At 42.3% G+C, this 26,000-nt stretch overlaps 1 protein-coding gene across 5 annotated transcripts in view; it reads right to left on the minus strand.

The window, feature by feature from the left end:
- Nucleotides 1-26,000, minus strand: part of gria2b (glutamate receptor, ionotropic, AMPA 2b) — a 63,216-nt gene that overhangs the window by 7,691 nt on the left and 29,525 nt on the right. For all 5 annotated transcript variants that reach the window (XM_014199219.3, XM_014199221.3, XM_014199218.3 and 2 more), the window contains exons 3-11: nucleotides 25,761-26,000; nucleotides 8,176-8,372; nucleotides 5,972-6,025; nucleotides 5,300-5,458; nucleotides 4,835-5,002; nucleotides 4,410-4,514; nucleotides 3,956-4,063; nucleotides 1,141-1,347; nucleotides 617-984 (exon numbers count right to left, since the gene is read on the minus strand). In XM_014199219.3, coding sequence (XP_014054694.1) covers nucleotides 617-984; nucleotides 1,141-1,347; nucleotides 3,956-4,063; nucleotides 4,410-4,514; nucleotides 4,835-5,002; nucleotides 5,300-5,458; nucleotides 5,972-6,025; nucleotides 8,176-8,372; nucleotides 25,761-26,000 — 1,606 coding nt within the window. The remainder of the gene's footprint in view (nucleotides 1-616; nucleotides 985-1,140; nucleotides 1,348-3,955; nucleotides 4,064-4,409; nucleotides 4,515-4,834; nucleotides 5,003-5,299; nucleotides 5,459-5,971; nucleotides 6,026-8,175; nucleotides 8,373-25,760) is intronic.

Here is a 26,000-nt window from a genome sequence, read left to right on the forward strand (position 1 = left end):
ACATCAGCAAGTATCATTCATACACAAAGGGATGCGGTGGGGAACAGCTACACATTCACGCCACAGCTTATCTTTCCTGACTCAACATGACTGGGGGAGTGGATATGTAGGAGGAGGGTTGATGACAAATCTCCCAGAATTCATGTGACTGACTGTCCCATCTCTGGTGCAAAGTGGGAGCCTGCTTAACATAATCTGCTGCACTCGCACCTCATTAAATGGCTATATGCCAATCAGTAATATGACTGGGCCTATGGTATTTTTAGTCTGTTTAAGTATTATGCTGTATGTTGAGCGCACAAGGACTGCAAGGATTCTACAGGAAGTGAATCAAAGTGTCATGTCCTGAGATTAAGTTTGTAGAGATATCGTTAATGTATATTTTTATCTCGTTATTTTACAGGGTAAAATGATTGAGATTACATTGCCATTTTTTAATACAACAACCTGGGGAATAGTTAAAGGGGAGAGGAGGGAGAGATGATTACCGTAGATGGCCGTTGTAGTATGAGTTGCCAGGTTGGTAAAACTGAGCCAGAAGATCAATGTAAGAATACTAGTAAATCACAGTGAGCCAGCCTAACAACGTACAATCAGAAGGCAGTTTGAGACCCACCTTGGCGAGATGTCACAGCCCTGTCTCATAAAGGCGCCGAGGGAGAACCAGAGACTGTTGAATATCCCAAACTCGTTGGTCGATTCATTAGTCTGGATCTGGCCATCCTCGTACTCCTCTGTGTGCCACTCGTATGGGCTGAATCGGCTGACCAGGAAGAGCACCACGCTCACACCGATGTAGGCAAACACGATGCACATCCAGATCTCATAGGCCAGAGGGTCCAGGAAAGAGAAGACTCCAGGTTTAGACTTCTGGGGCTTCTTGATCATGATGGAGATCCCCAAGGACATGAAGGGCTTGGAGAAGTCAATGACTTCTTCTCGGACGAGGGTAATGGTCAACGGTGCCACGGCTATATCAGCTTTCTGGATAAGAGAGGAGGAAGGAGCTTATTGTTCTAGGGAAACAGGATAAGGTTTAGTTGTGTTTAAAGGGAACTACTGGGAATGTTTCAATAGTTTGTATACAGCAGGTCATTGGATGTGATCAGTATTAGAAGATCCATGTATCTCTTTTCTTACCCCATAGACGAGCTCTCCCACCATTCCATTCCAGATCTTGGTCTCAGCGTCTCGGGCTCCGTATTTTCCATCCCCCACAATTTTCAGCTGGTATTTGAAGCCGCAGTGCTTGGCTATCTCAGCGGCCAAATCTACACAGTAGCCCTCGTATCTTTCATTGTCTAGAAAAAGGTCAGCGTTCTTCTTAAGCATTACATATGGGGCTTCCTGAGGGAGAAAATTACAAATACTGTTTAGTCCAGTAGGCTTGCCTTTAGGCTTTACATCATGGTATACATGCTAGCTTTGTACAAAGACAGAGGAATGAATAGTTTCATGAACTTAATGTTGTAACAGACTTAGAGCTCTATTCAATATGGAAAGCTGAAGTGTTACAGATTCCGTGATAGAGATGTTAAGGTAATTTCCGATTGAGCCGACATAAACAGCATTTACTGTGAATGAAGTCTCTGATAAAGCAGGAAGGTTGCCTTTAAATTTCAATCACGCTGTAAAGCTGAACTTTTGCAAATCTGAGTGAATAGAGCCCCTAGACAACTATGGGTTGGTTTGTGTATGTTGTATGGTGTCCATATTAGGACAGCCTCAGTGTGCTTAGTCCCCTCCTGTACTCTCTGTTCATCCACGACTGCGTGGCCAAGCATGACTGAAATCAAATCAAATCAAATGTTATTATTCACATGCGCTGAATACAACAGTGAAACACTTACTTACAAGCCCCTAACCAACAATGCAGTTTAAAAAAATACGGATAAGAATAAGAAATAAAAGTAACAAGTAATTAAAGAGCAGCAGTTAAATAACAATAGTGAGACAATATACAAGGGGGTACCGGTACAGAGTCAATGCGCGAGGGCACCGGTTAGTTGAAGTAATATGTACATGTAAGGAGAGTTGTTAAAGTCTACTATGCATAGATGATAACAACAGAGAGTAGCTGCGCTGTAGAAGAGGCGAAGGGGGGGGGGGGGCAATGCAAATAGTCTGGGTAGCCATTTGATTAGATGTTTAGGAGTCTTATGGCTTTGGAGTAGAAGCTGTTTAGAAGCCTGTTGGACCTAGACTTATGGTTCCGGTACCGCTTGCCATGCAGTAGCAGAGAGAACAGTCTATGACTAGGGTGGCTGGAGTATTTGACAATTTTTGGGGCCTTCCTCTGACACCGCCTGGTATAGAGGTCCTGGATGGCAGGAAGCTTGGCCCCAGTGATGTACTGGGCCATTCCCACTACCCTCTGTAGTGCCTTGCGGTCAGAGGCCAAGCAGATGACATACCAGGCAGTGATTTAACCACTCAGGATGCTCTCGATGGTGCAGCTGTAGAACCTTTTGAGGATCTGAGGACCCATGCCAAATATTTTCAGTCTCCTGAGGGGGGATTAGGTTTTGTCGTGCCCTCTTCATGACTGTCTTGGTGTGGTTGGACTATGTTAGTTTGTTGGTGATGTGGACACCAAGGAACTTGAAGCTCTCAACCTGCTCCACTGCAGCCCAGTTGATGAGAATGGGGGGGTGCTCGGTCCTCTTTTTCCTGTAGTCCACAATCATCTCCTTTGTCTTGATCACGTTGAGGGAGAGGTTGTTGTCCTGGCACCACATGGCCAGGTCTCTGATCTCCTCCCTATAGGCTGTCTCATCGTTGTCGGTGATCAGGCCTACCACTGTTGTGTCATCGGCAACGACGAGACAGCATGTAGGGAGGAGTTCAGAGACCTGGCAGTGTGGTGTCAGGACAACAACCTCTCCCTCAACGTGATCAAGACAAAGGAGATGATCGTGGACAATACGAAAAGGAGGGCCAAACAGGCCCCCGTTAACATCGAAGAGGCTGCAGTGGAGCGGGTCGAGAGTTTCAAATTCCTTGTTGTCCACATCACCAACAAACTATCATGGTCTAGCACACCAAGATAATCGTGAAGAGAACACCTTTTCTCCCTCACAAGACTGAAAAGATTTGGCATGGTTCCCCAGATCCTCAAAAAGTTAAAGTTCCACAGCTGCACCATTGAGAGCATCCTGATCGGTTGCATCACCGCCTGGTATGGCAACTTCTCGGCATCCGACTGTAAAGCGCTACAGAGGGTAGTGCGTACCACCCACTACATTACTAGGGCCAAGCTTCTTGCCATCAAGGACCTATATATTAAGCGGTGTCAGAGGAAGGCCCAAAAAAGTGTCAAAGACTCTAGTCACCCAAGTCATAGACTGTTCTCTCTGCTACCGTACGGAAGTGGTACTGGAGCGCCAAGTATAGGTCCAAAAGGCTCCTTAACAGCTTCTACCCCCAAGCCATAAGACTGCTGAACAGTTAATCAAATGGCCACCCGGACTATTTACATTGACAACCCCCCCCCCCCCCCTTTGTTTTTACACTGCTGGTACTCGCTGTTTATTATCTATGCATAGTCACTTTACCGTTACTTACATGTACAAATTACCTCGACTAAACTGTACCCCTGCACATATTGACTCAGTACCGGTAACCCCTGTATATAGCCTCGTTATTGTAATTTTATTGTGTTACTTTTATTTTATTTTTTACTTTAGTATATTTAGTCAATTTTCTCTATTTCTTGAACTGCATTGTGGATTAAGGCTTGTAAGTAAGCATTTCACGGTAAGGTCTGCTGTTGTATTCGGCGCATGTGACAAATACAATTTTATTTGATTTTATATGGACACTGTAATGTCGTAAAAACATGATTCTATGGACTAGTAACAATTGCTAAGTGAGAAACTAATCCAAGGAAATTATATCCAATTGTTGTGTATTCATGAGTCAGTTAGTATGAATAGAGTCTATGATAAGTCATTACCAAGATTGTGGTCACAATGACAGTTTTGTTTTCCATCCCTGTTGTGTCATTCGGGAACACGTCTGATTTTGTGACAGCCATTTTGTCAACTTCATTCCAATATCCAATCTGTGGAGGAAATAATGAATAGTGAATGAACAATGCCATAATGTCATGAGACAGTAGACAGTGTTGTTGTTTCACATGGTGGGAAAGAACTGAAGCATCTACACAGCCATGTTATAAATTCTCTGTCATTTCTTCTCTCTGTGCAAAAAATGGTTGATTTCTGTAGGCCAATTCCATCCAATGTCGTGTCTTTAGATCTTTGCTCTATTGGTTCAGTTCTGATGTGCTGTTGTCTTGTTCCATCACAGACAAACACATTAAAGACTGTCTCATATATTATACAACCTTGATCTATTAAGATTCTGACATGTTCTAGACATATTCATATTCAGAAACACTAGCATACCTTCACAGGACCATTATTTTTCAGCTCCATGATATTAACTGAGTAGTTGACTCGTTTGCCATGTTGATCGAACTGAATGTTCCCAGTGAGGCCGTCCACACGAACCTAAAAGGACACAAAAGCACATTGTCAGAATTGCAAGACGCCACAATTAAATACCTCTGTCATAGACAAAACCAATTCAGTTTCTCCACACAGATTTGGATTCACATTGCCTTGTCTAAGCTCTGAAGCTGGAGGCTGACTATTGTGTGTGGGCAGACGATTGTCACTGTTAGCTCAGGGGAGAATGTGTTTGTGTGCGTTTGTGTGTGTGTGCATACGTATGTGTGTGAGTGTGTATGTGTGTGTCCTTATAATTCAGTCTCTGTGTGTGTTTGTGGTAGAGCCAGACAGCCGTTGCCACGGCAACCCCATGCTATCACCTGTTTGAGTGCGCGCTCGATCTCCACTCCCTGCGCCCAGGGCACAGCGGGGTTGGCCAGACAGTCGCCGTTGTTGCCCTTCCTGGCGATGTCAATGCGCTGCTTGTGCAGGTAGCGGAAGGCCTCTGTCATCACCTGCACCGAGTCGTAGGTCAACGCAGATGTGTACTGCAATAGAACAGAGGGGGATGGGTGTGTGTGTGTGTGGGGGGATATGGGGACACAGGGGAGGGGGAGGAAGAGGTGGTGTGTGTGTGAGGGGGGTTGTGACTACTTGTTAGTGTGCGTGTCTGTGTGTGGGCATGCGGCTGTGTTCCTGGGTTTGCACGCGCACAGTATGAGTGAGTGAGTGAGTGAGAAGGGTGGAGAAACATTTTTAATCGGCAGACACCTCACTGCTCCCCGAAGACAGAAGAATGCTAGCTGAGTGCCTCTCAACCGAACCCAATGTGGATATCTACTCACCCTAATCTTGCTGTCGGCACCAGGGTATTCCTTCTCCTCCAGAGCCTCCCACCTCTGGTCAAATTTGGACACCAACGGGTCATCAAAATCCACAATCTGGAAACCTGACACGTTGGCGCCACCATATTGGATTTTGGAGAGGTCCCCATCCACAAAACCCTGAAATTAAAACAAGGAAATCAAATGAGATAAAATGGAAATGTTTGCCATCATACAAATCAAGAGGTTCTACCTGCATTTTTTTCCCAAAACTTAGATATTGACATAACCTCGTTCTGTTCAAAGGATTGAATGCTGTAATAACACAGAATAAAACCATGAATAATTATTGATGTCATTAAGTTCAAAAGATAAACATTTCTGACACCATCACACCAATGAGGGTTCGGAACTTTACAGCCAATTATCTCAGAATCATCTTTTTGCAGATAGAACCTTATAGTCCCAAGCTATCGAAATGTCAGCGAAAAAATAAATAAATGGGAAAGGAATGATTTAATAGATTAAGCTAACTAATTGTGTAATACGTAGGGGGTTCAAATGGAAGACAATCACTCTGTGTTCTCAATGTCTTATCACTATGCTTTGAGCTTGATAAATTATTTTACAAATCACTTTGTTCTTCCTGAGATTACAATTCCACTGCTGGTTAACAGAGGTGTGAAAACTTACCAAATTTGCAATGATGTAGTGGTAGCCTTTCACATGTCTGCCAATGGTGATGACCTGGGGGCAACATCAGATAGGGAAACAGAACAGAAACCATAATGACGTGGAAACCAAACAAGACAGTCTCCAAGTAATCATATTCCTCATGGTACAGCAGTCATGTTTGAGAATGAAAATTGTATACGTCAGTGGAGTTATAACTCTTTATCTACCAAACACAAAAAAACATCCATTGTCATATTTTACTGTGGAGCGATTAGTGCTTTTTGAGGTCAATTCGCTTTCTGTTCGATTATCAAAAAATTATCACGGTTTACGATTTCGGTTTAGATTTTTTTGTTTTACTTTAAATGCACTATGTATTATGTGAATTGAATGCTGTAATAACACAGACAAAAACAATTAATAAAAGTCCCATGATGGTAGTTGATGCCTATTACTGCCTATCATATATTAACCATCCATTATTCACATTACTTTACCTTAATAAAATATTTTTGTTGTTGTGTATATTACATTAGTTATATTTGATGACTTTATTATTTCATTCCAAGTCATCATCTCATCATCTAGAGCTGCTGGCTATGCTGTATGACAAAATCACAATTTTAGTAGTTCCTTAAATTAAATAAGGCATACTTTTATGACTGCTGAATACCAACTATCAATCACTTAGATCACGTATTTTCCGGTAGGGATACCTCGCAAAACAACTGCTCTCTATCCCTCTCGATCGCGTGTTCTTCATCTCTTCTCTCCCTCTACACACCAGAGAGGAAGTGGCGATGCGAAAGGTTTCACTCGCCAAAATCTGTCCAAAATGAGCCCAATGCGTTTCTATGGCTTATTTTGGAACTAAGCTTGCTGCCACCTGCCTTCCTTCTTTTGGAACAACGACTCCCATTGTTAAGGCGGTGACATGAGCATCTAGTCATTATATACAGATCTCTGCCCAACCAACCGGACAAGTAGGCGCGCAATGGATTATGGTCTTTGTAGTTAATCACCACAGTGTTTGCGCTAAACTATGTAGAATATTGTCCTGTTGGAAACTAAAACTCCCTACTACATCGCACAATTCAGGCTGGATCTGATTTATCTCTGGAGAAACTGCTCATTGAGCTCACAGAAAAAAAAAAGAACGAAACGGAATTCTAATAATTGAACTGACGTCAGTAAATAATTGAACCGACATCGGTCAATTAGTTGTTAAAAAACTAAAATTAACCTACATTTCTGTTAAATGCTAAGCACTATCATATTTCCACATTATACCTGTAGCATGTACAATTCTTTTGATTAAAAGTCATAACCCACTGCCACCTGCCAGTTTTATCCTTGTCAGTACCGAAACTAAAACAGGAAGCCCATTTCAGTAACTACCTCAAAAGCCATTTTAGTAACTATCTCAAATGACACACCTGCAACTAATCCCACCACATGAGTAACACCTCCACTTAGAAATCCAGTTACATATAGAGTTTTGAAGAATCATTTGAATAAAAATGCATTTTATATAGCGATTTGAAGAATCATTTGAATAAAAATGCATTTTAAGTGACTTCCTTTGGCAGGAGAGAGTGACCAGGTTGGATTATTTTTCTCTCAGATAAAAGCTCTAGCATGCAACAGCGGGGTGAATTTGGGCATTGGTTAAACATGGTTAAATATGTCTGCTTGCTTTAAATACTAATCAATGGACTATCCCAGGGTCTAGGGAAGGTTTAGAAATAACCTGTTCGTGTGAATCTCTATGCCTTTTAATTCTAATATAACAATTAGAGGGATTGTTGCAAGGTCTCAGTCTACTTGGTGGGTAGATGTGAATAGTTTGCAGGCAAGGATGCACACAAACATAAGCAGTTGATATACACACACACACACATTTGATTTGCGGGGAGCAAACAATTGATTCCCATTCAAAATTATATTTTCCCTAACCCTTAACCTAACCCTTAACTTAGCCTCAACCCTAAACCTAATCCCTAATTATAATCCTAACCCTATTTGTAACCCTAAACCTAACCCCTAAACCTAAAATATCCTTTTTCCTTGTGGGGACTGAGGAAATGTCCCCACTTGTATGAATCTTCCTTGTTTTACTATCCTTGTGAGGACTTCTGGTCCCCACAAGGCTAGTAAAATCAAACACACAAGCACACGCCAACAACATCTCACTCGCTGCATTACACATACTGAGCTTGTACCTGCTCCATAATGTCTCGGACTTTGTCCTGTTCACAGTCGAGGATGACCCGTCTCTCCTTCTTGTTCTCCAGGTCCTGGAAGAGGGAGCGATAGGCCTCGTCTTTCCTCTCGTCCTTCAGGTTGCCCACGTTAATGGCCGTCACCTGCCACTTCCTCTCCGCAGCCGTGTCCAGAACCACCTGCAGCGTGGTCAAACCTGGACAGACAACAGGGTCATGTTCATTCGTCACTAAACTGAAGAAAATGCTCTGAAACTGGGTGAGATGAGAAGGCACTATTTGAACTACTCCAATAAGAAATGCTTGTTTTTGTTTTCTGTCGCAAAATGTTTTGCTATGGTGTGTTCTAATGAACCCGACCCATGAACACAGTTCATTGTAGGGTTCATATCCATGCAAATAGATGGATATATGACATTAGAGGAACCAACATCAACCAACATTTGTGGTGAAAGGTAACACACAGTTCTACTACCACAGTGTGGCTAAAAGACCCACACAGTCCAGTTCACTATATTGTAAGAATTACTCCTGTATACAGTTACCTCTGCCCCATTTAATCAATTTACCTCTGCCCCATTCTTTCAGTACAATTCTCTACAAAGAGTTGGCCAAGGCTTAAGTTAATTGTTACATCAACTCTAATGTTCCTATTCTACTTGAGTCCCACCTTGTTTAATGACGGTACAAGAGTAGTGTGTATTGATCTCAACCTCCATAGAGGGCAGTTGGAGCATGATTTGATATTAAAGGGGGTGAGCGTGTCATCCTAGTTGGTGAAGTACAGCTATTTGATTTGATACGACTGGGCAGCAGTGTTCATGAAGGTGAGATGTCGGGGGGGGGGGTTAGATGTTTTGTGAAGATAGTAGATGGAGGCAAGCATTTTCCTCAGAACACATTGTAAGTCATGATTACTGTAGGGTCATTATGACTCAGTTAAGGTTGACTGTTTCCCCGATGCCCATTAAAGAAGATAATTGGATTTGCTCTGATTTAAGCTCCGCTCAACATGCGCTGACGCGAGGCAACAAGAGAATGCCGGCTAATGGTCAATATTGTAAGTTATTAGGCCTATGCATTGGGTAAAATTTAAACATACTGTATTTTAGAAAGCATCTTCACAGAGTGGAAAGAATTTAGTTAATCTTTTGGGATGCATGTTTATTGCATGTTCAGACTCAGCATTACATGTGAGAAGCATTTTCATGCTTTTATGTCTTTAGGAAATATTTGTATCTTCCTGGGATAGTGAGGAATCACCACACTATACAGTAGCTTTACTAAACTACTGCCATTTAGAAAGCTCAACAGAGTGTTAAGTTACATATTCACAAACCCTAAGCATCGTCGATAAACAGATTCCGACACTAAATCGATACCATGAATGCTAGAGAAACCTGTTAGAATACCCTTCGGTTGGAACTGAACTCTTAGGACAGAAATCAATCGCCTTAAATAACGATTCAAAGCCCACAAAATGTAAATAAGTGAAATATGCAATATTTTACAGTTGGGATTCAAACATATATTTCCACTAAAAATGTTGAGAAATAATGCAGAAAAATTGTTACAGACAGTATGATTGAATTCTATACTCACCGCATAGTTATATGTAAAGTATTGGGTCAATAATTATTGTGTTCATTGTGTTTTTCCCTTTGTTTTACATGACTGCACCTCTACTGTCTACACAGTCCCACTGTGTTAATACCTTAGAGTATCAATTTCCTTCTTTCACCTCAAACCCTGGCCTGTATTGTACTTTAGACACAGATCACCCAATACTACACTATATCTACAGGTAACATACTGTAAGTGAAGTGAAAACACCATACCATACCAGTAATGAACCTTTCTGTGAAAAATATTCCTATCATTCCACATCGTGCCAGCCTAGTATGCCATTCTTATTATCTACAAAAACATCGCCAACCAATAAAAACTATAGACCAATGGGGTTTCTCCTTCATTTTCCATTTCCCAAACAGTTTCGGCGTCGAGATGGGCTGATATCCCATGCAGCCTCCCTCCATCATGGCGGGTAGTGGATGGCTGACAGACGGGCTGTGGAGACAGCTAGCGCCTTGGGAGAGGAGGAGTGGTGAGGCTGAAGGATAGTCAGAGGCTGTCAGAGAAGCTGTCTCTCACCCACAGAGGGGGCAAAGGCTGGGAGAAGAGCCGAAACACACATACACGTCCAGAACATCTCCCTAGATTCTAATTCAAGATTCAATCCATTGTAGATAGAATGAACCACACTTTGAGTTCAGTCAGAATATAAAACACTGTACTCAAGGTGTGAACCTATACTTGCTTTACCTCTCTCTCTAGACTAAACCCCAATTCAATTGCATGCAGATAAAGGGAAAGTGCACTACGGGTTCATTCTGAGTGTTATAGTAATTCTGTATCGGAGTTGTCACTCCTTATTGTTTCTCATCAACATGGTTTGGAAACATACACTGTTATTCTTCAAACATACACCATAGGTTGTTGTTGAGCTCGGGGCCAATCATATCCCATCCATTTGAACAATGATGAAATATGTTCTACAAAACAAGACATCTAACCTTAATTTAACCCCATAAAAAGGGTTAATGCCCCAAGCAACCATAGGGAGATAGGAAACAAATTGCACTTAATGAGAAACCCGAATTTTACACAAAACTCTTATCTTTCATTGTGCTACACTGCAGAGCGAGGATTATCCCCAACTTTCAAAGAATGCCAGTTGTAGCTTAGTCAAAATCAAAATATTCAAGGAGTGGATAAGATCTTGGTGGTACAATCTGTGTAAATCATCATCAAAGTTAGTCTTACATCAAGTCAAATCTTTACAGCTGTTTCCCAGATCAGATCTAGATCTAATCTAAATGGACCCCATAGCCCCTCCTCCGTAGACACTAGGAGATCTGAAGGGATTGGGTAGGTATAGGCAATATGGTACTTGCTTGACTTTTGCCTTTTTATAGGATTGATATAATTTCCGCAATATTGCTCCTATCCAACCCATTCAGATCTAAAGGAGGGGCTAGGGAGGATGGGCAAGGGAGGAAGGACTAGGGAGGAGGGGATAGGGTCCATTTGAAATTCTGGGAAAGCCTCAAGACTTTTTAAAAGTGGCAGTCAATTATCAGGATAGCAGCAATCAAGCTACCACTTTTCTCAATTGGATAATTAGCTAAGCACCCACTTTGAGCCTAACATTGATGTATCCAGTACAAACTCTTCCTGGTAGGAAGCATGAGACAGTAATAATTTGACTGACTGCATTATAAGTCTCTTGCATGACTGTCAAGTTCATCAACATAAACATGTTAGTAGCATCTCCTCAGTACCTTGGCACATTGTAGAATGGTATTGGGAGCACATTTCATTTATATTGAACCCTTATTTCCCTGAGGGACTGAGAACACATTATTTACAGCAACATAAATCTGCTCTTTCTTAAAAATCCCTCCAAATTCCATTGTAGCCTTGACAGTATCGCTTTCAAAGGACTATCGAGGAAGTCAGTAGAGGCGTAGGTTTAGTAACTAGACCCAATGTGCTGATGGGGTTCATTATATCTAACGACAACACACACACACACACACACACACACACACACACACACACACACACACACACACACACACACACACACACACACACACACACACACACACACACACACACACACACACACACACACACACACAGAGAGACAGACAGATGCAGGGAAGCACACACACACATGCACACAGACTCTAAAAACACACACACACACCAATCCACATACACCAACGAGCCACCGCACCAGTGTACGCACCGCACATCGGTTGCCATGGGAATGAGTGTGGATCTATCTGACCTAATTAGGCAGAGCAATGTGATGATGAAATATGCACAAGGGGCGAGCCAGAGAGAGCTCATCAACCAGGGACTAGCATTATAGCATTAGCATTCTCAATAAAACATTCCATTATACTCGTTTTATGTAGCTCACCCTAGCACAACATTCCACTACAACTAGCACTGTAGGATTGGCACATGCTAATTGGACCTTCTGAGATCATGGATATTCTCTTGAGCCCTATTCAATGTAGTCAATGCTATCACACATTCCACTGTAACCAGCCCTGTTCGAGAGAGCGAGAGCGAGAGAGATAGAGAGAGAAAAAGACAGACAGAGAGAGAAAGTGCCAGACAGCACAGGTACCAACAGACCAGCACAACAACACCCCCTAAACCAGAGAGCTGAAAAGGGAGAGAGACGTGTCTGCACTCTGGACTGTGGTGACAAAACTCCAACAGGAGGGAGAGGAAAACAGCCCAGCAGGAGGAAGGGGCGAGAGTGCTGAAGGGTGAGAAAGCGGTGAGAAAGCTGAGAAAGCTGAGATGGGACAATGAACAACTTGTGAGAGAGCTGGCCTTCCCCCCAGAGAAGCCAACAGAACATCCCTCTTCAGACCCCGACCACAGCCAGGACAGACAAGACAGGATCCACTAACCCATCAGACCCACCCCCCTACTAGCAACCCCTGTCAGCCCCCCTGATAGCCCTCTTGACAACCCCCCTCTGGCTTTTCACAAAAAAGCCAGAGATTCTGCTCCTAATAGACTCAAATGGTTAGGCACCATGATGTAGCCAGAGGTCAGCTAGTTTCCGTCCTCCTCTGGGTACTGTACATTGACTTCAATACAAAACCTAGGAGGCTTGTGATTCTCACCCCCTTCCATAGACTTACAGAGAAATTATGACAACTTCTGGAGGACAGCCTCCAACTTATTAGAGTTTTTACAGTATGAACTGACATGTTGTCCACCCAATCAAAGGATCAGAGAATTAAAATAGTACTGAAAGCATAAGCTACAGCTAGCTAGCACTTCAGTGCATACAATGAAGAAGAACCAAGAGAGAGAGAGAGAGCTAGCTATATTTAGATGTATTTATTTTTACTTTCACTTACTTAGCTAGCGATTGCAGCTAGCTAGTTTAGCATATTCAAACACCCAGCTCAAACAGTGAAGGATGCTATGTTAGCTAGCTGGCTATGGCTATCCAACACTGGAACTCTTCTAAGTCATGGTAAGCTTTTGTTTTTATAAATATTTTGCCACCGGGGCTCGCCGGTGTAACTGCTAAATTGCTTGCTGTTGACTGTACACTATACTGCATGATTGTAGCAGGTTTACGTGTTAGTTCTAGTAGCTATGTTGACTATGATGTTAATATGGTGACAACGATGTAGGCTGTGTAGCGGTTAGCGGTTATGATATGAAGGTTTGGCTTAGAACGTTTTTTTTTGCCTAGTCACAGACAGGAGATGTGTTGTGCACTGAAGTCTACAAGCAAAGGGAAAAGGTGAGAGGAGGAGAGAGTGTAGATGCGAGAAGGAATTAGACAACAATCAAAGGGATCATTCTGTTTGTCTGATTTGGACAGACTCTATGACCAGGTACACATCTACAAGATTTGCCAGGACCCTGCGATTCATAACACTCAACCGCAGACCCAGTACCTCACACAGGAGCAACAGAATGATGAGCATCCTGCCCAGATATGTAAGACTCCCTCCCAGAACCAAGTCTCCCTCCCAGACCCCCCAGACCTGCACCCAGAGGACCTACGCCCAGACCACAGCATCACCAGCCACACCCCCAACCAGTCGACCCCCCCAAACCAACCCTGGCCACACCCTATGTAGCCCCCCCCCCCCCCCCCCCCAGATCAGGCCTATGCCCCTCCATGCCCCCCATCCCTACAGCAAGGACTTCAACATGACAGCAACACATATGCCCAGGTCGTGAGCAGAGCAACAGGCCCAACTCCTACACCCAATCAAGCCCCATCCATTAACCTAAGAGGCATTCACCAGATGCTCAGCATGCTCACAACTAATGATCTGTGGACACTGTGGAGCACAAAGCTTTTACCATCTCATGCTGGAATATTCAAGGTCTAAGGTCATCTGCCTTTGGCCTAAAGAGCAGGATCCCACACATCACCAAAGAAATCAGAAATACAGAAAGTGTTATTCTACAAGAAACATGGTATAGAGGAGATGGACCCACTGGTTGCCCTCTAAATTACAGAGAGCTGGTAGTCCTATCCACCAAACTACCAGGTATAAAATAGGGAAGAGACTTAGGGGGTATGCTAATTTGGTATAGTTCATACCTAACCCACTCTATTAAATTAATTAAAACAGGAGCATTTAACATCTTGTTAGAAATTAATAGGGAAATTATTTCAACAGATGAAAATGTCCTCCTGTAAACTACCTGTATACTACCTATATACTACCTCCTGTATACGACCCACTATAGAATCCCCATACTTTAGTGACGACAGCTTCACCACCATCCACCATTTCCAGGCTCAGGGACATGTACTAGTCCAGGGCAACCTAAATGCCAGAACTGGACAAGTAGCACACAGGGGGACAAAGACCTACCTGGAGGTGACAGCATTCCCTCCCCCATATCCCCCTCTAAACACAACTATGACAAAACAACCAACAAAAACAGATCACAACTCCTGCATCTCTGTTGCACGCTGGGTCTTTACATAGTCAATAGTAGCCTTCGAGGGGACTCCTCTGGTAGGTACACCTACAGTGGCAAGAAAATGTATGTGAAACCTTTGGAATTACCTGGATCTTTGCATAATTGCTCCTCAAATGTTATCTGATCTTCATCTAAGTCACAACAATGGACAAACATAGTGTGCTTAAACTAATAACACACACATTATTGTATTTTTGTTGTCTATATTGAATACATCATTTAAACATTCACAGTGTAGGTTGGAAAAGGTATGTGAACCTCTAGGCTAATGACTTCTCCAAAAGCTAATTGGAGTCAGGATTCAGCTAACCTGGAGTCCAATCAATGAGACGAGATTGGAGATGTTGGTTACAGCAGCCTTGCCCTATAAAAAACACTCACAACATTTGAGTTTGCTATTCACAAGAAGCATTGCCTGATGTGAATCATGCCTCGAACAAAAGAGATTTAAGAAGACCTAAGATTAAGAATTGTTGACTTGCATAAAGCTGGAAAGGGTTACAAAAGTATCTCTAAAAGTCTTGATGTTTATCGCCATATTTATTTATTTTACTGCTCTTTTGCACACCAGTATTTCTACTTGCACATCCTGATCTGCACATCTATCACTCCAGTGTTAATTGCTAAATTGTAATTACTTCACCACTATAGCCTATTTATTGCCTTACCTCGTTACTTCATTTGCACACACTGTATACAGATTTTCTGTTGTATTATTGACTGTATGTTTGTTTATCCCATGTGTAACTCTGTGTTGTTGTTTTTGTCGCACTGCTTTGCTTTATATTGGCCAGGTCACAGTTGTAAATGAGAACAAGTTCTCATTTACAACTGCGACCTGGCCTTGTTCTCATTTACAACTGCAACCTGGCCAAGATTAAGCAAAGCAGTGCGACAAAAACAACAACACAGAGTTACACATGGGATAAACAGACGTACGGTCAATAGCACAAAAATCTAGAAAATAAATGGAGAAAGTTCAGCACTGTTGCTACTCTCCCTAGGACTGGCCATCCTGCAAAGATGACTGCAAGAGCACAGCGCAGAATGCTCAATGAGGTTAAGAAGAATCCTAGAGTGTCAGCTAAAGACTTATAGAAATCTCTGGAACATGCTAACATTTCTGTTGACAAGTCTACGATACGTAAAATAATAAACAAGAATGGTGTTCATGGGAGGACACCATGGAAGAAGCCACTGCTGTCCAAAAAAAACATTGCTGCACGTCTGAAGTTTGAAAAAGTGCACCTGGATGTTCCACAGCGCTACTGGCAAAATATTCTGTGGACAGATGAAACTACAGATGAGTTGTTTGGAAGGAACACACAACACTATGTGTGGAGATAAAAAGGCACAGCACACCCTCATCAAAACCTCATCCCAACTGTAAAGTATGGTGGCGGGAGCATCATGGTTTGGGGCTGCTTTGCTGGCTCAGGGAAGTTGGGTGATGCAACAGGACAACGACCCAAAACACAGAAGTAAATCAACAACAGAATGGCTTCAACAGAAGAAAACACGCCTTCTGGAGTGGCACAGTCCTGACCTCAACCCGATTGAGATGCTGTTGCATGACCACAGCATCTCAAGAGAGCAGTTCACACCAGACATCCCAAGAATATTGCTGAACTGAAACAGTTTTGTAAAGAGGAATGGTCCAAAATTCCTCCTGACAGTTGTGCAGGTCGGATTCGCAACTACAGAAAACGTTTGGTTGAGGTTATTGCTGTCAAAGGAGGGTCAACCAGTTATTAAATCCAAGGGTTCACATACTTTTTCCACCCTGCACTGTGAATGTTTACACGGTGTGTTCAATAAAGACATGAAAACATATAATTGTTTGTGTGTTATTAGTTTAAGCAGACTGTGTTTGTCTATTGTTGTGACCTAGATGAAGATCAGATAAAATTGTATGACCAATTTATGCAGAAATCCAGGTATTTCCAAAGGGTTCACATACTTTTTATTGTCACTGTATAGTGCATCTGTTGGCAGTAGTACTGTAGACTACTGTACTTTATCACTGACCTCAACCCAGAGTCTCCCAGGGCATTCACAGTCAGCCAACCCCTTTCAGACCACAGCAAAATCGCAATCTACGTGAACAGAGCAAAACTCAACCATGAATCATCAAAGCCGAAAAAACTGCATGCTGTTAAGAAATGCTATAAATGGAAGGAGGGTAGTGTAGACACCTACCAAAAAACAATTGGCCAACAACAAATCCCTCCTAGACATTTTCCTGGACAAAATGTTTCCCTGCAATAGTGAAGGTGTAAACTCAGCAGTAGGAAGCATGAACAGTATATTTGAACTATTAGCTAACATATGTCATTTAAATTCAAGCAGAAAACCTAAGAAAACAAAAACGTCGAGAAATTGTTTGATAAAGAATTCTAAAACCTTAGAAAGAAATTGAGAAACCTATCCAACCAAAAACACAGACCCAGAAAACCTTAGCTTACGCCTTCACTACTGTATGTGGAAACACTAAAACAGTACAGAAATGCACCAAGAAAAAAGAAGGAACAGCATGTTAGAAAAAAAGCTCAATGTGATTAAAGAATCCATAGAATCAAATCACTTCTGGAAACATTGGAACACACTAAACAAACAACAATTCATGAAGAGTTACCTATCCAAAATGAAGATGTATGGATAAACCCTTTCTCCAACCTTTTTGGCCATATAACAAAGAACCAAGAACAAAAACATATACATGATAATTTACTGAACAGAGTCAGTTATTAAAGACTTCCAGAACCCATTGGATTCTCCAGTTACATTGGATGAGCTACAGGACAAAATACAAACCCTCCAACCCAAAAAGGCCTATGTTGTTAAAATGTACAGACCACAAATTCAAATTGTTTATTTTTAAACTCTTACATTTCATCATCAGCTCTGGGATCTTCCCCAATATTTGGAACCAAGGTCTGGTCATCCCAATCCACAAGAGTGGAGACAACTTTGATCCCAATAATTACCGTGGAATCTGTTTCAACATAAATATCTGAAAAATCCTCTACAGTATCATCAACAGCAGACTCCAACATTTCCTCAGTGAAAACAATGTCCTGAGCAAATGTCAAATTGGCTTCTTACCAAAATACCGTATGACAGATCATGTATACACCCTGTACACCCTTATTGACAAACAAATAAACCTTAACAAAACAAAGTCTTCTCATGCTTTGCAGATTTCAAAAAAGCTTTTGACTCAATTTGGAATGAGGGTCTGCTATACAAATGGGTGGAAATCAGTGTGGGAGGAAAAACATATGACATTATAAAATTAATGTACACAAACAATAAATGTGCAGTTAAAATTGGCAGCAAACACACAGTCTTTCCTCAGGGCCATCCATGGGGTGAGACAACTTGAGCCCCACCCTCTTCAATATTTATATCAATGAATTGGCGAGGGCACTAGAACAATAGACAGGGATGCACCTTACCGGACACGGAAATCAAATGTCTACTGTTTGCTGATGATCTGGTGCTATTATCCCCAACCAAGGGGGCCCTACAACAGCACCTAGATCTTCTGCACAGATTCTGTCAGACTTGGGCCCTGACAATGAATCTCAGTAAGACAAAAATAATGGTGTTCCAAAAAAGGTCCAGTTGCCAGGACAACAAATCTGGCTAGACACTGTTTCCCTAGAGCACACTAAATATTATATCTACCTCGGCCTAAACATCAAAACCACAGGTAAATTCCACAAGGCTGTGAACGATCTAAGAGACAAGCCAAGAAGGGCCTTCTTTGCCATCAAAAGGAACATAAAACTTGACATCCCAATTAGGGTCTGGCAAAAAAATGCTTCAGTCAGTTATAGAACCCATTGCCTCTGTGGTTGTGAGGTCTGGTGTCCACTCACCAACCAACAATTCTCAAATTGGGACAAACACCCAATTGAGACCGCATGCAGAATTCTGCAAAAATATACTTTGTGTTCCTGGCACGACCCCAAACAATACATGCAGAGCAAAATTTAGACTATACCCGCTAGTTATCAAAATCCAGAAAAGAGATGTTCAATTCTACAACCACCTGAAAGGAAGCGATGCCCAGACATTCCACCACAAAGCCCTCAAATACAGAGAGATTAACCTAGAGAAGAGTCCCTTCAGCCAACTGGTTCTGGGACTCTGTTCACAAACACGAACAGAGCCCCATGACAGCAACACAATTAGACTCAACCAAATTATGAGAAATCAAAAAGATACTGGTAAGAATCAACCAAAAAACAGAGCAAATTGGAAAGCTATCTGGCCCTAAACAGAGAGTATACAAAATGAAGAATTAAGACTATGACTAGTCTCAGTGAGCATAGCCGTACTCCCATATCTGTTAGGTGAAATACCACAATGTGCAATCACAGCAGAACAATTTGTGGCCCGTTGCCATGAGAATAGTGCAACCAGTGGAGCTCAAACAAGATTGTAAATACCACCAATACTTCTCTGTTTATTTATCTTCCCCCACTATTCGTACTACAACTATTTGCACATTGCTAAAACACTGTACATAGCTGATAATATAAGACTTAAAATGTATTTATCTTTTTGAAACCTTATTGAGTGCAATGTTTACTGTAAATTTCTTATCGTTGATGTTGTTAAATTTGTTTCTTCTCAGTTTTGTTTAATGTTTATTTCACTTGCTTTGGCAATGTAAACATATGTTTCCAATGACAATAAAGCCACTTTGAATTTAATTGAGAGCGAGAGAGAGTGTAAGAAAGAGAGAGAAAGCGTGAGAGAGATTGAGAGAGACAGACAGATAGAGAGTGCAAGAAAGAGACAGGCAGACAGAGAGAGAGAGAGACAGACAGAGAGAGAAATAGACAGAGATTGACAGAGTGAGATAGAGAGAGAGACAGCCTCTGATATGTGGTTGTTCCACATAGCTATCTTAAGAGGAATGCAATAATTGTAAGACGCTCTCGAAAAGTGTCTGCTAAATGTCTAAAATTTAAGAGAGAGAGAGAGAGAGAGACACAGAGCGAGAGAGACAGAGAGAGCGAGAGAGACATAGTGAGAGAGACACAGAAAGAGAGAAAGACAGAGAGAGAGCTAGAGAGACAGAGACACAGAGAGAGAGAGTAGAGCCTGTATTAGCCAGTAGCACTACCACACTGTATTGAGGTTAGAAGCTGGTCCATAAAGACAGTGGTAATAATCACACATTCAGATTTTCTCTCCTATAGGTCAGTCTTCCATTCCACTGTGACACTGGAAAGCCCGCCCTTAGCTTCTATCATCAGGTATCATCACCTACTGTACTCCAACTGAAAGTGCTGCTTCATACTGTTATTCTAAATCACTCTCATTTTGACATAAAGGAAATGAAGACTGATAGCATCATATAATAAAAAGTAATAGGATCTTATTGTGCCTTTCAACTATTCTTATACAAGCCCAATAATATACATTATGCATATTACTCTTGCCTCCGGTACAAAAATTATACTATGGAACTCTTTGAAAGCCTTATAACTAGTGGTGTAGTGGAGGTTAAACACATGTAAATACCATTTACCTACCATTTTTATTTTGCGTGACTGTTTACCCACCTTTTGCAGAGAAATGCATTGAAAGTATAGGAAGCGTTACTTTACTCACCGCGGAAAGCGATCAGCGTTTACCCACCTAATTGTTTTACAACTACACCACTGCTTGTAGCCTTGCTATCAGGACAGTCACATGGAATGTAATTTCATTTGGGGAAGTCTAGGCCTGTGTCCTTTTCAAAGTAGTGTCATACCAAGTGGTGTCATCACAAAGGGTAAATACTGTCTGACATTGCAATATCCTCCAGGGTAACAACTCAATGCATCATCCTTAGCCTAATACACGACACAGCAAAAAAAAAGACTGAAAAGCATCAACAAGGCTGAAAGCCTCCATGCACATAGACAAAAATAACTGGGGCTATTAACAATCACTTCATCTGAATATTTCTGGAGAGAGTAGACTTTCAGACAGTTTCAAAAGCAAGGTCATTCTCTAGCAAAATATATTTTTTAAAGAGTGTTCTGATGGTTGAGTTCTATACAACAGAAACTTGAAAACCCAGCTACTCTTCAGGACTTGTGGGGACCACCGCCCCAAGGTCCAAAACCCTCACTGTCAGGCAACTGCCCTCCTACTTTGCTGCGAGCCATGAAACAAGCTCTCACACAGGAGGTGTAATGGTCCTAGTTGATAATATCTGACAAGTGGTTTGTCATGCAGCACAATGCCCTTTACAGCGTGTTCTCCTGGTACCTTTCTCAGTGTGTGGTACTGCTATGAACTCTCTCTGTGTCTCGTTTATGTGGATGTAACGTGTCACATCAAATGTATGGCAAACAGTCTAGAAGCATAACCTTTGCAGTGCATAGACAGTTCTAGTGTTCTCTCATATGTTTGAGTGCTTTCTAGATAGCTTTAGATGTGTTGACAAGAGGGCGGTAGCTCCATGAAAACCTGTGCAGGTGTAGTTTGAATGTAATATAATTTAATCACAGTTGGGTGTCATATACAGTACTTGTCTTCTCTTCCACCTTCAGGTTTTTACAGTGTTTACAGTGTTTTTAATATACAGTAACCTCTATGTCAACATTGAATAATGGCAAAAAGCAGTGTTCTTTATTCTGTAACCCATAAGGTTCCACAGTTCCTTGACATATGCATAGGATGTGGGCTCCACCCCAGTCACTCCCTAGCCACACCCATAGTCACTTCCTGGTTTGAGTGTGTCAGGAAGGGGGAAGCCATCTTGACGGAAGTGTTTGTAACTAGGAAACTATTTACAGTTTAAAAGCCTAGTTTTATAATTCCACACAAGTGAGAACATTCTGAATGACTTGTTTAAGCCCCTAGAGTTGATGTCCACTCCCCCGTGAAAATCAAATTAGCATAACAAAAAGAATCTCCCCCAAAATCTGTCAGTTAAAGCCAGAGATATCTGTTTTTTTGCATTCTCAATCTCAATCCACCGCATCCACTAACGTCGCACTTCTGCATCTGCGGTGAATGATGATGGAGCTAGAGTGGTGTCTGTCAGACCATGAGACATCCTGAAAAACAGTCTTCTCACGAAATTGGCTGTAGCATACAAATGGTTTGGCCTCTATGAAAAGATGAGACCCTCACGAACATGATGGTGTTCTCCGTTTGATCTACGACCCCCACATGCATCTTGGGACTCGTCTGAAGTCGGTACAGCCGATCTGTCAACTTCTGTCTGTAGCGTCCTAACAGTTTGAGCTACACACTAATAGAACCCCCGTGTGGAAAGGTGAACGGTACCGAGTCAATGTGCAGGGGTACGAGTTAGTCGAGGTAATTGAGTTAATATGTACATGCAGGTAGGGGTAAAGTGACTATGCAAAGATAATAAACAGAGAGTAGAAGCAGTGTACTGTATGTGAAGAGTGTGAAGGAAGTGTGTGTGTGTGTGTGTGTGTGTGTGTGTGTGTGTGTGTGTGTGTGTGTGTGTGTGTGTGTGTGTGTGTGTGTGTGTGTGTGTGTGTTCTCGACCCGCTCTATTACAACCCTGTCAATGTTAATGGGGGAGTGATTGACCCTCCTTTTAATGTTGTCCACGATCAGCTCCTTTTTTTTTGCTCACTTTAAGGGAGAGGTTGTTGTCATGGCACCACACTGCCAGGTCTCTGACCTCCTCCTTATAGGCTGTCTTATCGGCGTTGGTGATCAGGCTTTCCACCGTCGTGTCGTCTGCAAACCTAATGATGGTGTTAGAGTCGTGTGTGGCCATGCAGTCGTGGGTGAACAGGGAGTACAGGAGGGGACTTTAAAAAAAAGTGTAGTGGAGCTGCATAAGTGTTGCTCTCAACATTCTGGAGGATAAAGTTTTGAAATCAGTGGAATTAGTGTATGATAGCTAAAGAGATGGAGAAAACACCTGTCCCCGGATTACATCTTCAAACTAAGGGCAACCGTGGTATGGCATTCTTGACAGGGAGACACATCTGTATACAGGTAAGATAGTCTAGCGTTAGCTAGCTACATTTTCAGATATTACACGTTTCTAATTTTGGCAGAAAGCGGTTTCATTTCAAGTTAAAGTTTACTGTTAGCTAGCTAGCTAACGTTAGCTGGCTGGCTCTCTATCTGACGTTATTATTTGTTTCCCAGAGCCGTTTGCTTTTCTAGGTAGAGACTAATGTTAGCTTGCTAACATTGGGCCTGGTTGGTTAGCTCCCAGCACTGTGACATTTTTGGCACTTTATTCACGTTAGCTGGCTGGCTTCTTAGCTAACGTTTCGTGATGTGTGTGTGATCTTAAACATTGTTTAGCTAGCTAGGTTCATTGTTTAGCTAGCTAGCTACGTATATTTCTTAAGCTAAAGTGTACCATTAGCTAGCTAACATTAGCTGGCTAGATCCCTAGCGGATGTTATTATTAGTTTTCCAGAGCTGTTTGCTTTTCTAGTTAGAGCCTATTGTTAGGCATTGTTGGCACTTTGTTCATTGTTATTTAACTAGCTAACATTAGCTGGCTGGCTTGTTAGCTAAAGTTACGTGACGTGTGTACAACACCCATTGAATATGGCCAGTGTCAGTAAACATCTGCAAAAAAGCATAATGAAATTGTTGCCAGCAGAGCTGGTTAGGCTGTTTTCATGTTATCCAGAGGTAAACAAATCAAAGGTCAGAGCGTCAAGTGTGCGCTCCGAGAGCGAAACTAAATGGGTGGGGCTAAAACTTAAGAGGGTGTGAACGATGCTGAATGGCTGTAGACAAAGAAGAGCTCCACTAGATACCAAAACATTCAAAGGCGATTTTCTCAAAAGTGAGTTTCCAAGTTGATCAACTTTTAAAGCAGAATTACTTTCCCATTGTTCCTCAAATGCAGTGTATGGTATACCATGGTGTAGCTCTGTGTCTCTACTTTTATCCAATGTAAAAAACAGAACTTAAAAACATTTTGCTACACAAGGCTGAATCCAGGTGTTGAGTCACAAATGGCTACCCAGAATATTTGCATTGTCCCTCCCTCCCCCTTTTATGGTGCTGCTAGTCTCTGGTTATTATCTATGCATAGTCACTTTAACTCTACCTACATGTACATATTACCTCAATTACCTCGACTAACCTGTGTCCCCGCACATTGACTCTGTACCGGTACCCCCTGTATATAGCCTCGCTACTGTTATTTTACTGCTGATCTTTAATTGTTTGTTATTTTAATTTTTTTACTTATCAGTTTTTTTCTTAACAGTTATTTTTCTTAAAACTGCATTGTTGGTTAAGGGCTTGTATGTAAGCATTTCACTGTAAGGTCTACACCTGTTGTATTTGGCGCATGTGACAAATACAATTTGGTTTGATTTTAGGGCCCCCCGTGTTGAGGGTCAGTGTGGCAGATGTGTTGTTGCCTACCCTCACCACTTAGGGGCAGCCCATCAGGAAGTCCAGCATTCAATTGCAGAGGAAGGTGTTCAGTACCAGGGTCCTTACTTTAGTGATGAGCTTGGAGGGCACTATGGTGATGAACGCTGAGCTGTAGTCAATGAACAGCATTCTCACGTAGGTGTTCCTTTTGTCCAGGTGAGAAAGGTCAGAGTAGAGTGCAATAGAGATTGTGTCATCTGTGGATCTGTTGGGGTGGAATGCGAATTGGAGTGGATCCAGGGTTTCTGGGATGGTGATGTTGATGTGAGCCATGACCAGCCTTTCAAAGCATTTCATGGCTACAGATGTGAATGCTATGGGGCGGTAGTCATTTAAGCAGGTTACCTTGGTGTTCTTTCAGGGACTATAGTGGTCTGCTTGAAACATGTAGGCATTACAGTCTGGGTCAGGGAGAGGTTGAAAATGTCAGTGAAAACACTTGCCAGCTGGTCAGCGCATGCTCTGAGTACGTGTCCTGGTAATCGGTCTGGCCCTGTGGCCTTGTGAATGTAAACTTGTTTAAAGGTCTTACTCACATCGGCCACAGAGAGCATGATCCGACAGTCGTCAGGAACAGCGGGTGCTCTCATGCATGGTTCAGTGTTTCTTGCCTCAAAGCAAGCATAGAAGGCATTTAGGTCGTTTGGTAGGCTCGAGTCACTGTCAGCTCACGGCTGGGTTTCCCTTTGTAATCCATGATAGTTTGCAAGCCCTGCCACATCAGACGAGCGTCAGAGCCGGTGTAGTAGGAGTCAATCTTAGTCCTGTATTGAAGCTTTGGCTGTTTGATGGTTCGTCGGAGGGCATAGCGGGATTTTTTATAAATGTCCGGATTAGTGTCCCGCTCCTTGAAAGCGACAGCTCTAGCCTTTAGCTCAGTGCAGATGTTGCATGAAAGCTATGGCTTCTGGTTGGGATATGTACATGCGGTCACTGTGGGGACGACGTCGTCGATGCACTTATTAATGAAGTCGGTAACTGATGTGGTATACTCCATGATGCCATCTGATGAGTCACGGAACGTATTCCAGTCGGTGCTAGCCAAACAGCCCTGTAGCTTCGAGGTTTCCTCTGTGAACTATTGCTTCTAAGGACCAACATTTGGAAGGCTACTGTACTTACGGTTGATGAAGTGAGCGTGATGTTGAGCTTCGTAGTGCTAGGTTTAGTCCTGACTGACCCTTTTAAATCCTAGTCTTTGTAGTGCTAGGTTTAGTCCTGACTAACCCTTATACATCCTAGGCTTTGTAGTGCTAGGTTTAGTCCTGACTGACCATTATAAATCCTAGGCTTTGTAGTGCTAGGTTTAGTCCTGACTGACCTTTATAAATCCTAGTCTTTGGGACCAACAGAATGTCTAGGCTCTTGTTCCAACCCAATGCTACCAAACTCGACTCAACCAATCAAGGGTTTGACTTAGGTTTGATTTATTGATGAATCAAACCTGTTGTCCTTTGTATCTTTACACATGAAATCAATCGTCTTTTTGACCGCACCCTTTTTGATTTGAACAAAACTTTTCATATTTGTTTGCCCATAGCGGAAGTAGTCAGCCAGTGACTTTTATCATTTTCATTTAAATGGGGTAGATTCTGTCCTGTTAAACTAGTATCTCTTACCTCTGTCACTGTCGTAGAGATAGGCAAACTTGTCCCACTTGTAGTACTCAATGAGGCTGAGTAGGGGTCCTTTGATGTCAGGCCTCATCTGGATGATGAATTGATGAGTTCCATCCAGCGGGAAGCTGGGGGTGATAAATGACACATGCAGAGTCCCGCAGAACGACGTTATCGTGTTGACCGACTTCTTGTCGTAGAATCCAAAGATGGCGTAAACTCCTCTCGAGAACTGGGAACAGA

The sequence above is a fragment of the Salmo salar genome, chromosome 05 (assembly GCF_965601325.2).
Source record: "Salmo salar chromosome 05, fSalSal1, whole genome shotgun sequence".
NCBI classification, from domain to species: Eukaryota; Metazoa; Chordata; class Actinopteri; order Salmoniformes; family Salmonidae; genus Salmo; species Salmo salar.